General features: G+C 43.6%; 1 protein-coding gene across 7 annotated transcripts in view; it reads left to right on the top strand.

The window, feature by feature from the left end:
- The window catches only part of LOC110522752 (ATPase phospholipid transporting 8B3), a 34700-nt gene that overhangs the window by 5132 nt on the left and 16660 nt on the right, over window positions 1-12908 (top strand). For all 7 annotated transcript variants that reach the window (XM_090231347.1, XM_036969120.2, XM_090231349.1 and 4 more), the window contains 12 exons: window positions 539-611; window positions 919-989; window positions 1109-1200; window positions 5698-5856; window positions 5982-6070; window positions 6288-6481; window positions 6678-6889; window positions 8483-8514; window positions 8676-8832; window positions 11644-11832; window positions 12115-12227; window positions 12718-12882. In XM_090231347.1, coding sequence (XP_090087473.1) covers window positions 539-611; window positions 919-989; window positions 1109-1200; window positions 5698-5856; window positions 5982-6070; window positions 6288-6481; window positions 6678-6889; window positions 8483-8514; window positions 8676-8832; window positions 11644-11832; window positions 12115-12227; window positions 12718-12882 — 1546 coding nt within the window. The remainder of the gene's footprint in view (window positions 1-538; window positions 612-918; window positions 990-1108; window positions 1201-5697; window positions 5857-5981; window positions 6071-6287; window positions 6482-6677; window positions 6890-8482; window positions 8515-8675; window positions 8833-11643; window positions 11833-12114; window positions 12228-12717; window positions 12883-12908) is intronic.

Here is a 12908-nt window from a genome sequence, read left to right as displayed (position 1 = left end):
TTTTGAGTCTCTCCTTTCTGACTCTCTCCTTTCTGACTCTCTCCCTTCTGTCTCTCTCTCTTCTGTCTCTTTCCCTTCTGTCTCTCTCCCTTCTGTCTCTCTCCTTGCTGTCTCTCTACCTTCTGACTCTCTCCTTTCTGTCTCTCTCCCTCCTGTCTCTCTCCCTTCTGTCTCTCTCCCTTCTGACTCTCTCCTTTCTGTCTCTCTCCTTTCTGTCTCTCTCCCTTCTGTCTCTCTCCTTTCTCTCTCTCTACCTTCTGACTCTCTCCTTTCTGTCACTCTCCCTTCTGTCTCTCTCCTTTCTGTCTCTCTCCCTTCTGTCTCTCTCCCTTCTGTCTCTCACCTTTCTGTATCTCTCCTTTCTGTCTCTCTCCTTTCTGAGTCTCTCCTTTCTGAGTCTCTCCTTTCTGACTCTCTCCTTTCTGTCTCTCTCCCTTCTGACTCTCTCCCTTCTGTCTCTCTACCTTATGTCTCTCTCCCTTCTGACTCTCTCCCTTCTGTCTCTCTCCCTTCTGTCTCTCTCCACTCCACGTCTCAGTTTCAGCCCATCGCAGTGGAAGGATGTGTGTGTGGGAGATGTGTTGCGGATTCACAAAGACCAGATCATCCCGGTGAGTTTCCATGCCTAGGCTTTAGCTTCAGCTGATTCAGCACCACCTGCAGGTTTGCATAGAGTCAAATTCAAATGTGTTTATTCGTCATATACGCATGCCATACATGGAGAACACGGTGCAATTAAATGCTTACTTGCAGGTTTACCCCTCGACAGTCAACAACAATAGAAAAAGTCAATAGGTAAAGAAAGGGTACTAAAAAAGGGAGAGAGTCCAAAGTGGTTCCCTAGCCCTGACTGTCTGGTCGCCCCTCTCCCTTTCTGCTTCTCTCTATAGACATATTTTCCTTCTGTATCCCTTGTAGGCAGATCTACTGCTCCTCTGCAGCTCTGAGCCACACAGCCTGTGCTACGTAGAGACTGCTGACATTGATGGGTAGGGGACAGAAACATCCATATACTGGCAATGTACTCTTGTCCATGTACTCTGCACACTGAACCTGTTTATTTTAAGCTGAGGGTTATGACGCCTGACCGTGGTTCCTGTCTTTGCAGAGAGACCAATCTAAAGTACCGGCAGGCCTTGGACGCCACCCACACAGAGATGACCTCTGACCCCACAGAACAGACCCTGGCTGCCTTCGATGGTAGGCACCACCTGAGCCAAAGCATTAGGAGAGTTAGGAAAAAATGCAAAGCGTATGCAAAATAGGGTGAGCTCATAACTGAAGCAGACCCTATCTGCCTTCAATAGTAGTCACCGCCCTGACTCAGAGCATTAAGAAGTAAAGGGAATTAGGAAAAAATCTAGAAAAAGTCTATAAAAATTGGGGTGAGCTCATAATAACAATACGTCAGTCTCAGGTTGCATTTGACATTTTAGTCATTTAGCAGACGCTCTTATCCAGAGCGACTTACAGTTAGTGCGTTCATCTTATAATAGCTAGGTGAAATGACAACATATCACAGTCATAGTAAGTACATGTTTCCTGTATAAAGTAGCTATCAGCAAATTCAGAGCTAGTGTGTGTGTGTGTGTGTGGGGGGGGGGGGGGGGGGTGAGTGTTAATTTACGAAAGGCTGTTTATTTATTTTGAAAAATGTGGGTTCGAGGGGGGTTTTCGGAAAGATGTTTTCGGAAGATGGGGAAGCTCTATGCTGTTTTAGCTTCAGGTTCCACCATTGGGGTACCAGGACAGAGAAGAGCCTCGACTGGACCGAGCGGGAGCTGGCCTCTTGTAGGTGTGGGAGGGCTACTCGGTTCGGGTGTAGGTTTCGAGCACAGCCTGAAGGCAGTTCATCTTGCTGGCAAGTTCCATGGTCTTGTAGTGAATGCGAGCTTTGACTGGAAGCCAGTGGAGTGTGTGGAGGAGCGGGGTGACATGGGAGAACTTGGGAAGGTTGAACACCAGGCGGGCTGCAGGATTCTGGATAAGTTGCAGGGTTTGATGGCACAAGCAGGGATTCCAGCTAACAGCGAGATGCAGTAGTTCTGACGGGACATGACAAGTGCCTGGATTAGGACCTGCATCACTTCCTGTGTGAGGTAGGGTCGTACTCTACAGATGTTGTAGAGCCTGAACCTGCAGGAGCGAGTCACTGCTTTGATGTTTGCAGAGAATGACAGGGTGTTGTCCAGGGTCATGCCAGGGTTCTTTGCACTCTGGGTGGGGACACCGTGGAGTTGTCAACCGGGATCGCTGGCATAACACAGTTTCCCAGTTTTAGACATCTGGCTGGTGGAAATTATGTAATTACTTGTTCATTTATTAAAGTTTATAATTCAAACACTGGAGATTGTAAAATATATTTTCAATGCAACAGCATACTAATCAGCTACCAATGAATTTCTTTGAATATTCAACTGTCCTTTACAGCCTACCTGAACCTGTATGACGTGAGCCGACGTCGCGCTCTCTTCCTAGAAAGTGCTTAAAAACAATCTACTAATGGCACATAATAGTCCACCCAGTCCACCCTAAAAACACAAGCTTATTGGGGATTGTTTCATTATGCAGTGTACTATCTATAGATACAGTGCCTTGCGAAAGTATTCAGCCCCCTTGAACTTTGCGACCTTTTGCCACATTTCAGGCTTCAAACATAAAGATATAAAACTGTATTTTTTTGTGAAGAATCAACAACAAGTGGGACACAATCATGAAGTGGAACGACATTTATTGGATATTTCAAACTTTTTTAACAAATCAAAAACTGAAAAATTGGGCGTGCAAAATTATTCAGCCCCCTTAAGTTAATACTTTGTAGCGCCACCTTTTGCTGCGATTACAGCTGTAAGTCGCTTGGGGTATGTCACTATCAGTTTTGCACATCGAGAGACTGACATTTTTTCCCATTCCTCCTTGCAAAACAGCTCGAGCTCAGTGAGGTTGGATGGAGAGCATTTGTGAACAGCAGTTTTCAGTTCTTTCCACAGATTCTCTATTGGATTCAGGTCTGGACTTTGACTTGGCCATTCTAACACTTGGATATGTTTCTTTTTTAACCATTCCATTGTAGATTTTGCTTTATGTTTTGGATCATTGTCTTGTTGGAAGACAAATCTCCGTCCCAGTCTCAGGTCTTTTGCAGACTCCATCAGGTTTTCTTCCAGAATGGTCCTGTATTTGGCTCCATCCATCTTCCCATCAATTTTAACCATCTTCCCTGTCCCTGCTGAAGAAAAGCAGGCCCAAACCATGATGCTGCCACCACCATGTTTGACAGTGGGGATGGTGTGTTCACGGTGATGAGCTGTGTTGCTTTTACGCCAAACATAACGTTTTGCATTGTTGCCAAAAAGTTCAATTTTGGTTTCATCTGACCAGAGCACCTTCTTCCACATGTTTGGTGTGTCTCCCAGGTGGCTTGTGACAAACTTTAAACAACACTTTTTATGGATATCTTTAAGAAATGGCTTTCTTCTTGCCACTCTTCCATAAAGGCCAGATTTGTGCAATATACGACTGATTGTTGTCCTATGGACAGAGTCTCCCACCTCAGCTGTAGATCTCTGCAGTTCATCCAGAGTGATCATGGGCCTCTTGGCTGCATCTCTGATCAGTCTTCTCCTTGTATGAGCTGAAAGTTTAGAGGGACGGCCAGGTCTTGGTAGATTTGCAGTGGTCTGATACTCCTTCCATTTCAATATTATCGCTTGCACAGTGCTCCTTGGGATGTTTAAAGCTTGGGAAATCTTTTTGTATCCAAATCCGGCTTTAAACTTCTTCACAACAGTATCTCGGACCTGCCTGGTGTGTTCCTTGTTCTTCATGATGCTCTCTGCGCTTTTAACGGACCTCTGAGACTATCACACTGCAGGTGCATTTATACGGAGACTTGATTACACACAGGTGGATTGTATTTATCATCATTAGTCATTTAGGTCAACATTGGATCATTCAGAGATCCTCACTGAACTTCTGTAGAGAGTTTGCTGCACTGAAAGTAAAGGGGCTGAATAATTTTGCACGCCCAATTTTTCAGTTTTTGATTTGTTAAAAAAGTTTGAAATATCCAATAAATGTCGTTCCACTTCATGATTGTGTCCCACTTGTTGTTGATTCTTCAAAAAAAATACAGTTTTATATCTTTATGTTTGAAGCCTGAAATGTGGCAAAAGGTCGCAAAGTTCAAGGGGGCCGAATACTTTCGCAAGGCACTGTATATAGGCCTACAGTATTTAGTTGCTATTTCATTTTTTTAAATAAAAATGACAAATCAAATAGCCTAACAATGAGGAAAAAAGTTATTGAGTATAAATTCAGTCACTATTTATCGTTGAACTCAGTGGGTTTTATCTGGCCTACACAAATGGGCTGCAATATTTAAGGGAATTTAAATTAAATTAAATCCAACTTCTTAGACTCTTCTGGTCTCCTGAGGTCCTCCAAATGTTTTCATTAGGCCTGTAGGTCCAGGTTACGGGCCAAATTGATTTCTATACTTAGTATAGTCGTTCCTGAGACATTGTGCATTATATGTCTATTGTGCAGCACATCAATTGAAATGAATGATATTGCAATCACACAACTCAAACACCGGTTCACCAGTAAGTCTATAAAAAAAGTCAAGCCCTCAAGAACTGTTTTCCACTAAAGATTATAATCTGTTTGCATCTGACAATTTATTGGCTGTCCACAATCCAGACGACCTATTGGCTGTCCTCAGAGCTTCCTATACAGTTAATCTCTTTCCATAACGTGTTCAGGCTGGCAATTAAGGAGAATGAGAGTCTCAATTAAAGATGTTGCAGAAGTTCTGTAATATGATTAACTACTCCCTTCTGCCAAGTTTCCCTGATGTTGCTATGGCAACATAGAGCCCCTGTGACACAGAGGAGAGCAGTCTCAGTTGAATGACCCATCTTGAAGGCTGACTAGTTAGGATCAGGAAGATAGTTCTGAGAGAGATAGCAAGAGAGTCGGTCAGAGACAGCACGTTCAAGTGTTTTGGAAAGAAAAGAAAGAAGGGATACCGGTTTGTAGTTTTTGACGCCAGAGGGGTTGAGTGTTGGTTTCTTGAGGAGGGGAGTGACTCTGGCCATTTTGAAGTGAGCAATAGGAGAAGGTCTCCAGAGATGGTCTGGAGAAGGGAGGAAGGGATGGGGTCGAGCTGGCAGGTTGTCGGTAGAAAGGGGCTTTAGCAGCAGATACAGAGGAAGAGAAGGTAGAGAGGAGGGAGTGAAAGGATGATAGGTCCTCTGGAAGTTTTGTTTTCCACCAGTTTCGCTCAGCTGCCCGCAACCCTTTTCTGTAGACTCCCACTGAGTCACTGAGCCACAGAGCAGTAGGGGAGGGCCGACCGGGAGGAAAGGGGACGGTGCCAGTCATAAGATGTGGAAAGGGAGGAGTGTAGGGTCAAACAGGCAGAATTAGAAGACAGGAGGGAGTAGGATTTAGCAGAAGGGAGAGACGATAGGATAGAAGAGGAGAGAGTAGTGGGAAAGAGAGAGCGAAGATTGTGATGACACATGACCGTGTGAGTGGGTAGGGTTGGAGGAGAGGGTTTACAAAGGTAAACAGCCTTTTCTTTCTCTTTATCCCTCCATCATTCTCTCTCTGCCTACCTTTCTCTATGTCTCCCTCCTTTCCTCTCTTATTCGCTCCCCACTCCATCTCTCCCTCTCTCCCTCCCTCTTTCAGGCATTGTGTTGTGTGAGGAGCCCAACAGCCATCTGTACACCTTCCGGGGGGAGCTCCGCTGGAGAGGAGAGCGCCACCCTCTGGACAGTGAACACATCCTGCTGAGAGGAACAGTACTTCGAAATACAGACACAGCCTTTGGCATGGCGATATACACCGGTACTCAGCACACATACATAGCCCCTGCTTCAATACCTTATGCACCCTTTCTTTCCCCCTAACAGATCAATGACAAGGACTATGAAATTGAACGTGTAAATAACACAGATCTTCCTGTCCCTCAGGCTCAGATAGTAAAATCCTTCGCAACGTTGGTCGGCTCAGAGTCAAGATGACTCAGATTGAGAAGGTCCTGAACAAAGTTGTCATTGGGGTGAGTGATAAAGACCAGGAGAGGATGATGAAGTAAAGCAGTGTGAGAGTTATGGAGATAGATGGTTTTATCTGTTCATTTATATAACTCTCTTGTCTTGACTCATTTTATTATGATAAAGGATCCAACTTTTTTTATGTGTGCTTTTTTAATTAAAGAGTGATTTTGTGTTCATGTGTGTGTTCATATACATGTATGTGTGTGTCTGTGATCTCAGATAGTGCTGTTCATACTGCTGGTGGCTCTACTGCTGGCTGTGGGGTCGGGAGTGTTTCAGGGGCGTGTGTCATCCCAAATAGAGGTTCTGTCTGCCTTAACGAGGGGCAACTCGCCCATCTACACAGCCTTCCTCACCTACTGGAGCTATGTGATCCTGCTCGGCCCTGCCATGCCCATGTCTCTCTACATCACGTGAGTAACACTACCAGGGTTGGTGTCAGTTCTAATTCATTCAATTCCAATACGAGAAATCGAAAAGTGGAATCAGCTCTTCCAATCCTATAGTACTGTACACAGCATACTTATTCAGCAGTCTATGAATCTCTGTTGAAATGTATTTTGCCGGCCCCACATCTAGTATTGAGTATGTTCATGTCTCTGTGTGCAGGTTTGAGATGATCCACGTGCTGCACAGCCTGTTTATAGGCTGGGACGTAGAGATGCGAGGAGGGGTGGAGAGGTCCATCCATGCCCAGGCCCGGAACACCTCTCTGAATGAGGAACTGGGTCAGGTGGGACATCTGTTGAGTGACAAGACAGGCACCCTCACCCAGAACCGCCTGCTCTTCAGACAGTGCTGCATTGCAGGGGACATCTATGGTAAGGATGGCCCATGACCTGGAAACAACCACCCTCTGTCTGTGTGTTAGATTTGGTTTCACCACTAAACCTACAAGGGCCTGGAGTACCTTGTGTTATTGTGCAGCGGGTTCTCAGTCTGCTCCCCGGTTCGGAAAGACAGTGACTGAACTCACTTTTGTTTGCATCTGACTAAAGACCAAGATCTACATTTGTGTGTGTCAGACTCAGGGCTTGAGTTCCAGGGCTGTCTGGGCACTATAACAAAAAGTACCCCCCCCCCCCCCTGGACACATTGTTGTGTTCTTCTTCAAGTTTAACCGGTAAGACGTTTATGCAGCATCTGCATACCAACCATTTGATCTCAATCAGTTTAATAGAGATATGCATTTAGGTCATATTGAGTTATTCAGTGTTGTTTCGAAGTAGCCTACAATCTTGTTGTGAAGGATGTACAATGACCTCTACACCGGGCGGGGTCAGAGGAAGGCCCTAAAAATTGTCAAAGGCTCCAGCCACCCTAGTCAAAGACTGTTCTCTCTACTACCGCATGGCAAGCGGTACCGGAGTGCCAAGTCTAGGACAAAAAGGCTTCTCAACAGTTTTTACCCCCAAGCCATAAGACTCCTGAACAGGTAATCAAATGGCTACCCGGACTATTTGCATTGTGTGCCCCCCCAACCCCTCTTTTTACGCTGCTGCTACTCTCTGTTTATCACATATGCATAGTCACTTTAACTATACATTCATGTACATACTACCTCAATTGGCCCGACCAACCAGTGCTCCCACACATTGGCTAACCGGGCTATCTGCATTGTGTCCCGCCACCCACCAACCCCTCTTTTTACGCTACTGCTACTCTCTGTTCATCATATGTATAATTTCACTGTAAGTTTGTATTCGGCGCACGTGACAAATAAACTTTGATTTGATTGTAGAGCAGATGGTGTTAACAAAGTGTAGCATAGCCTACCTGTGTTTTAGTTGAAATCAAAGCATATGTTTTACCTAGTGGCTCACGCTGTTAAGTTTTGAAAAATCTGATTTGAGAGAAAAATGTGACCATTCGCACAATCGTGAAATCATGAAATGAGGTGGTGTTTTTGTCTTACAGTAACATTATACTATGTTATTATATTCGGTTATATTATGTAGAATACTATCATTATCTGATCTTGCAGACTTTGATCCAACTTTGATCCAACTTTATTAAACCAGCACCATTCACCAGAGTAGCCTGGCCTCCACGAGTAAAGCAGAGACTGTTTGTAACGTAGAGAATCCTGCACATGCACAGAATCTTCGGGACCTTTAATTGTCAGGAAAGAGGGGTCCAGAAAAGTCGGATCCGCAGCCACTCTGATAACAAATCAGGGCACCCTTGTAAGTGTTCAAATATTCATATGGACACGCCCAAAAGTGTTCAATATTGAATGTCGGTCCAGCCCTCTAGAGTCAAGGTGTAATCTGAAATTTGTCTGGAATCACATTCCCCATCTGCCCACTGTCTACTACTACTATCGGTCTGGTAGTTAGAGCATGCTTACTGTCAGTCTAAAGGTCCCCACTCTATCTGAAAATGTTTTCATTTCTCCTTTTTGAATTTGTCAGGTGATGCGTCAATCAGTGCAGAGGAATCCCAGGTAATGATCCAGGTTTAGATGTTCCATATCATTGTAGAGGAAAACATTCACGTTATGTGGTTAATTCAGTTTATTTGCACATTGTCAAATCAGTCATGAAGTAGTAAATAAACCAAATAACATAACTCCCATCTCTCTGCCCCACCTCTGCCTCCCCCCAGACATTAGACCTGAGCTGGAACCCGTACTCCTGTGGGGGTCTGTATCTGTCTGACCAGCGGCTGGTGGACAAGTTGAGGGGGCAGCAGTGCACACAGAGCAGACAGTTCCTCACCACACTGGCACTCTGCCACACCGTCATGACCGAATGGAAGAACGGTGAGGGCAAACAAGTCATTCATGTGTAATTAACATTTTACCATGTAAGTTCGTAAATTTAGCTAGGTAAATACTTGGTGTTTTCTTGTTCTATTGTTCTAAACCCTCTCAAGAAGTAGGAAAACACATCTCAGCATGATACAACAATACAGCTGGGCGATTCCATGCCAGCGTAGGCTAAATATATTTTTGGTATCTCAGATTGTTCTTTCAATTCACACATAGAAAATTAATTGGGAGGAAGGATGTGTTTGACATGCTTTTTACATTTGTATCACAAACCATTTTGAAAGTGAAAGTTGACATTTTTAGGCCCTTTTTAGACCTATACACGCATCCTGTAAGACCCTATGATCTGTGAACTGTACCATACAGACAACATCTTGGTGTCATTATACTCTTTGTAGTGTTCTCCAAAATATGGAGTTTGTCATGATTCTGAAATGCATATTTTCAAAGTAATTTATTCAACATTAAAAACATTAATATTTCAAAATAACCCTTTTGGAATTTGTTCATTTTAAGACATATTTTTTGGAACAATATACTCTACATGTACATCACATTTCCAGAGTGGGCTCTCTGCTAATTCTGAAGGTATGATACATTTTATGATCAAGACCGTGAAGGGAAAATGGATTCAAAGGGAACATTATATTGACCTATAATGTCAATTTCTATGTACAGTGCCTTGCGAAAGTATTCGGCCCCCTTGAACTTTGCGACCTTTTGCCACATTTCAGGCTTCAAACATAAAGATATAAAACTTTATTTTTTTGTGAAGAATCAACAACAAGTGGGACACAATCATGAAGTGGAACGACATTTATTGGATATTTCAAACTTTTTTAACAAATCAAAAACTGAAAAATTGGGCGTGCAAAATTATTCAGCCCCTTTACTTTCAGTGCAGCAAACTCTCTACAGAAGTTCAGTGAGGATCTCTGAATGATCCAATGTTGACCTAAATGACTAATGATGATAAATACAATCCACCTGTGTGTAATCAAGTCTCCGTATAAATGCACCTGCACTGTGATAGTCTCAGAGGTCCGTTAAAAGCGCAGAGAGCATCATGAAGAACAAGGAACACACCAGGCAGGTCCGAGATACTGTTGTGAAGAAGTTTAAAGCCGGATTTGGATACAAAATGATTTCCCAAGCTTTAAACATCCCAAGGAGCACTGTGCAAGCGATAATATTGAAATGGAAGGAGTATCAGACCACTGCAAATCTACCAAGACCTGGCCGTCCCTCTAAACTTTCAGCTCATACAAGGAGAAGACTGATCAGAGATGCAGCCATGATCACTCTGGATGAACTGCAGAGATCTACAGCTGTGGTGGGAGACTCTGTCCATAGGACAACAATCTATAAGTATATTGCACAAATCTGGCCTTTATGGAAGAGTGGCAAGAAGAAAGCCATTTCTTAAAGATATCCATAAAAAGTGTCATTTAAAGTTTGCCACAAGCCACCTGGGAGACACACCAAACATGTGGAAGAAGGTGCTGTGGTCAGATGAAACCAAAATTGAACTTTTTGGCGATAATGCAAAACGTTATGTTTGGCGTAAAAGCAACACAGCTGAACACACCATCCCCACTGTCAAACATGGTGGTGGCAGCATCATGGTTTGGGCCTGCTTTTCTTCAGCAGGGACAGGGAAGATGGTTAAAATTGATGGGAAGATGGATGGAGCCAAATACAGGACCATTCTGGAAGAAAACCTGATGGAGTCTGCAAAAGACCTGAGACTGGGACGGAGATTTGTCTTCCAACAAGACAATGATCCAAAACCTAAAGCAAAATCTACAATGGAACGGTTGAAAAATAAACATATCCAGGTGTTAGAATGGCCAAGTCAAAGTCCAGACCTGAATCCAATCGAGAATCTGTGGAAAGAACTGAAAACTGCTGTTCACAAATGCTCTCCATCCAACCTCACTGAGCTCGAGCTGTTTTGCAAGGAGGAATGGAAAAAAATTCAGTCTCTCGATGTGCAAAACTGATAGAGACATACCCCAAGCGACTTACAGCTGTAATCACAGCAAGAGGTGGCGCTACAAAGTATTAACTTAAGGGGGCTGAATAATTTTGCACGCCCAATTTTTCAGTTTTTGATTTGTTAAAAAAGTTTGAAATATCCAATAAATGTCGTTCCACTTCATGATTGTGTCCCACTTGTTGTTGATTCTTCACAAAAAAATAGAGTTTTATATCTTTATGTTTGAAGCCTGAAATGTGGCAAAAGGCCGCAAAGTTCAAGGGGGCCGAATACTTTCGCAAGACACTGTATATCTATTTCTATGTATAAAATGGGTCATATCATTAAAAATAGCAGAGCACCCACTCTGGAAATGTGACTTGTTTGAAGAGTATATTGTTCCAAGCAATATGTTAAAAAAAAGAAGAAAAAATAAGCTATATCTAAAAGGCTTATTTTGAGTTATTCATATTCATAATTCTGCGTTGAATAAATGAATGTGAAAAATAGTATTTCAGAATCTAGACATACTCCATATTTGAGAGAGCACTATAAGGAGGATAATGACACCAAGATGTTGTCTGTATCATGTACGGTTCACAGATCATAGGCTCTGACAAGAGGCATATATAGGTCTAAAAAGGGCCTAAAATTGCCACTTTTGTGATTTTCATGTAAAAAGTATGCCGAACATCCTTCCTCCTAATAAATCTACTATGTGAGAATTTCCAGAAGAATCTGAGATGCCAAAAATATATTTGTGCTATGCTGGCTTGGAATCGTCCAGATACTGTTACAGTTTTGTTGCGTGATGTTTGTCCTAGGGGCCCCGGTGTACCAGGCTGCGTCCCCAGACGAAGAGGCCCTGGTGGGGGCAGCCAGGGAGCTGGGCTGGGTCTTCCTCTCCAGGACCAGGGACTCTCTGACAGTCAGTGAGCTGGGCCTCAAACGCCACTACCAGCTCCTCACTCTGCTTGACTTCACCAGCCAGAGGCGACGCATGTCTGTACTGGGTAAGACTGACATTACTATCTGGCCATGTTAGGAAGGATGAATGTACAACCCTAACCTTGAGCTTACCCGTAAAAAATATATCCTAATGATGTACTTTCTCAAAAGATCTGACAGAATTTTCCTACCTGAGTGAGACTGGATGCATCTGCCCCACAGCTCCCCTATCCTGGACCCTTTCCCTTTCTCTCCCTTCATCTCTCTATCCCTCAGTCTCTCATCTTGATGTATTCTCCTGACATGTATAAATGTGTTCTATCCTCGGATGTATTTTGTGTTTGCAGTGCGGGAGCCAGAGGGAGGGCTGAAGTTATACTGTAAAGGTGCTGACATAGTGATCCTGGAGAGACTACAAAAAGACTGTCCACATCTGGAATGCACTGAGAGAGCCTTAGATGTAAGACACAAACACACACACACACACACACACACATACACACACACACACACACACTGGGGCGGCAGGTAGCCTAGTGGTTAGACTGTTAGACTGTTGGACTAGTAACAGTAAAAATCTGTTGTTCTGCCCCTGAACAAGGCAGTTAACCCACTGTTACTAGGTCGTCATTGTAAATAAGAATTTGTTCTTAAATGACTTGCCTAGTTAAATAAAGATAAAACACTACACATACTACATTTTCATTGACACCCCCTTTTTTTACGCTGCTGCTACTCGCTGTTTATTATCCATGCATAGTCACTTTACCCCAACCTACATGTACAAATGACCTCGACTAACCTGCACCCCCGACACATACAGGTACCCCCCCACATACAGGTTATTGTCATTTTATTGTGTTACTTTTTATTACATTTTTTACTTTAGCTTATTTAGTAAATATATATTCATCCAGCATCTCATCCAGTATATTCCTGTACTCCTCCAGCTGTTTGCCCAGTCCAGTCTGAGGACTCTGTGCATAGCTGAGCGTACTGTATCTGAGGCCAAATGGGAGGAGTGGAGCAAAACCATGGCCCAGGCTGCCATGACAACCCGTAACCGTGATGACTTGCTGGAACGGCTGCATGACGACATGGAGAGAGATCTAAAGGTATCCTCATAATCAGGGCACTGCAT

The sequence above is a fragment of the Oncorhynchus mykiss genome, chromosome 4 (assembly GCF_057628025.1).
Source record: "Oncorhynchus mykiss isolate SJ-2025 chromosome 4, ASM5762802v1, whole genome shotgun sequence".
NCBI lineage: Eukaryota > Metazoa > Chordata > Actinopteri > Salmoniformes > Salmonidae > Oncorhynchus > Oncorhynchus mykiss.
Note: the sequence above shows the minus strand (reverse complement) of the source record. Positions and strands in the feature narration are given on the sequence as shown.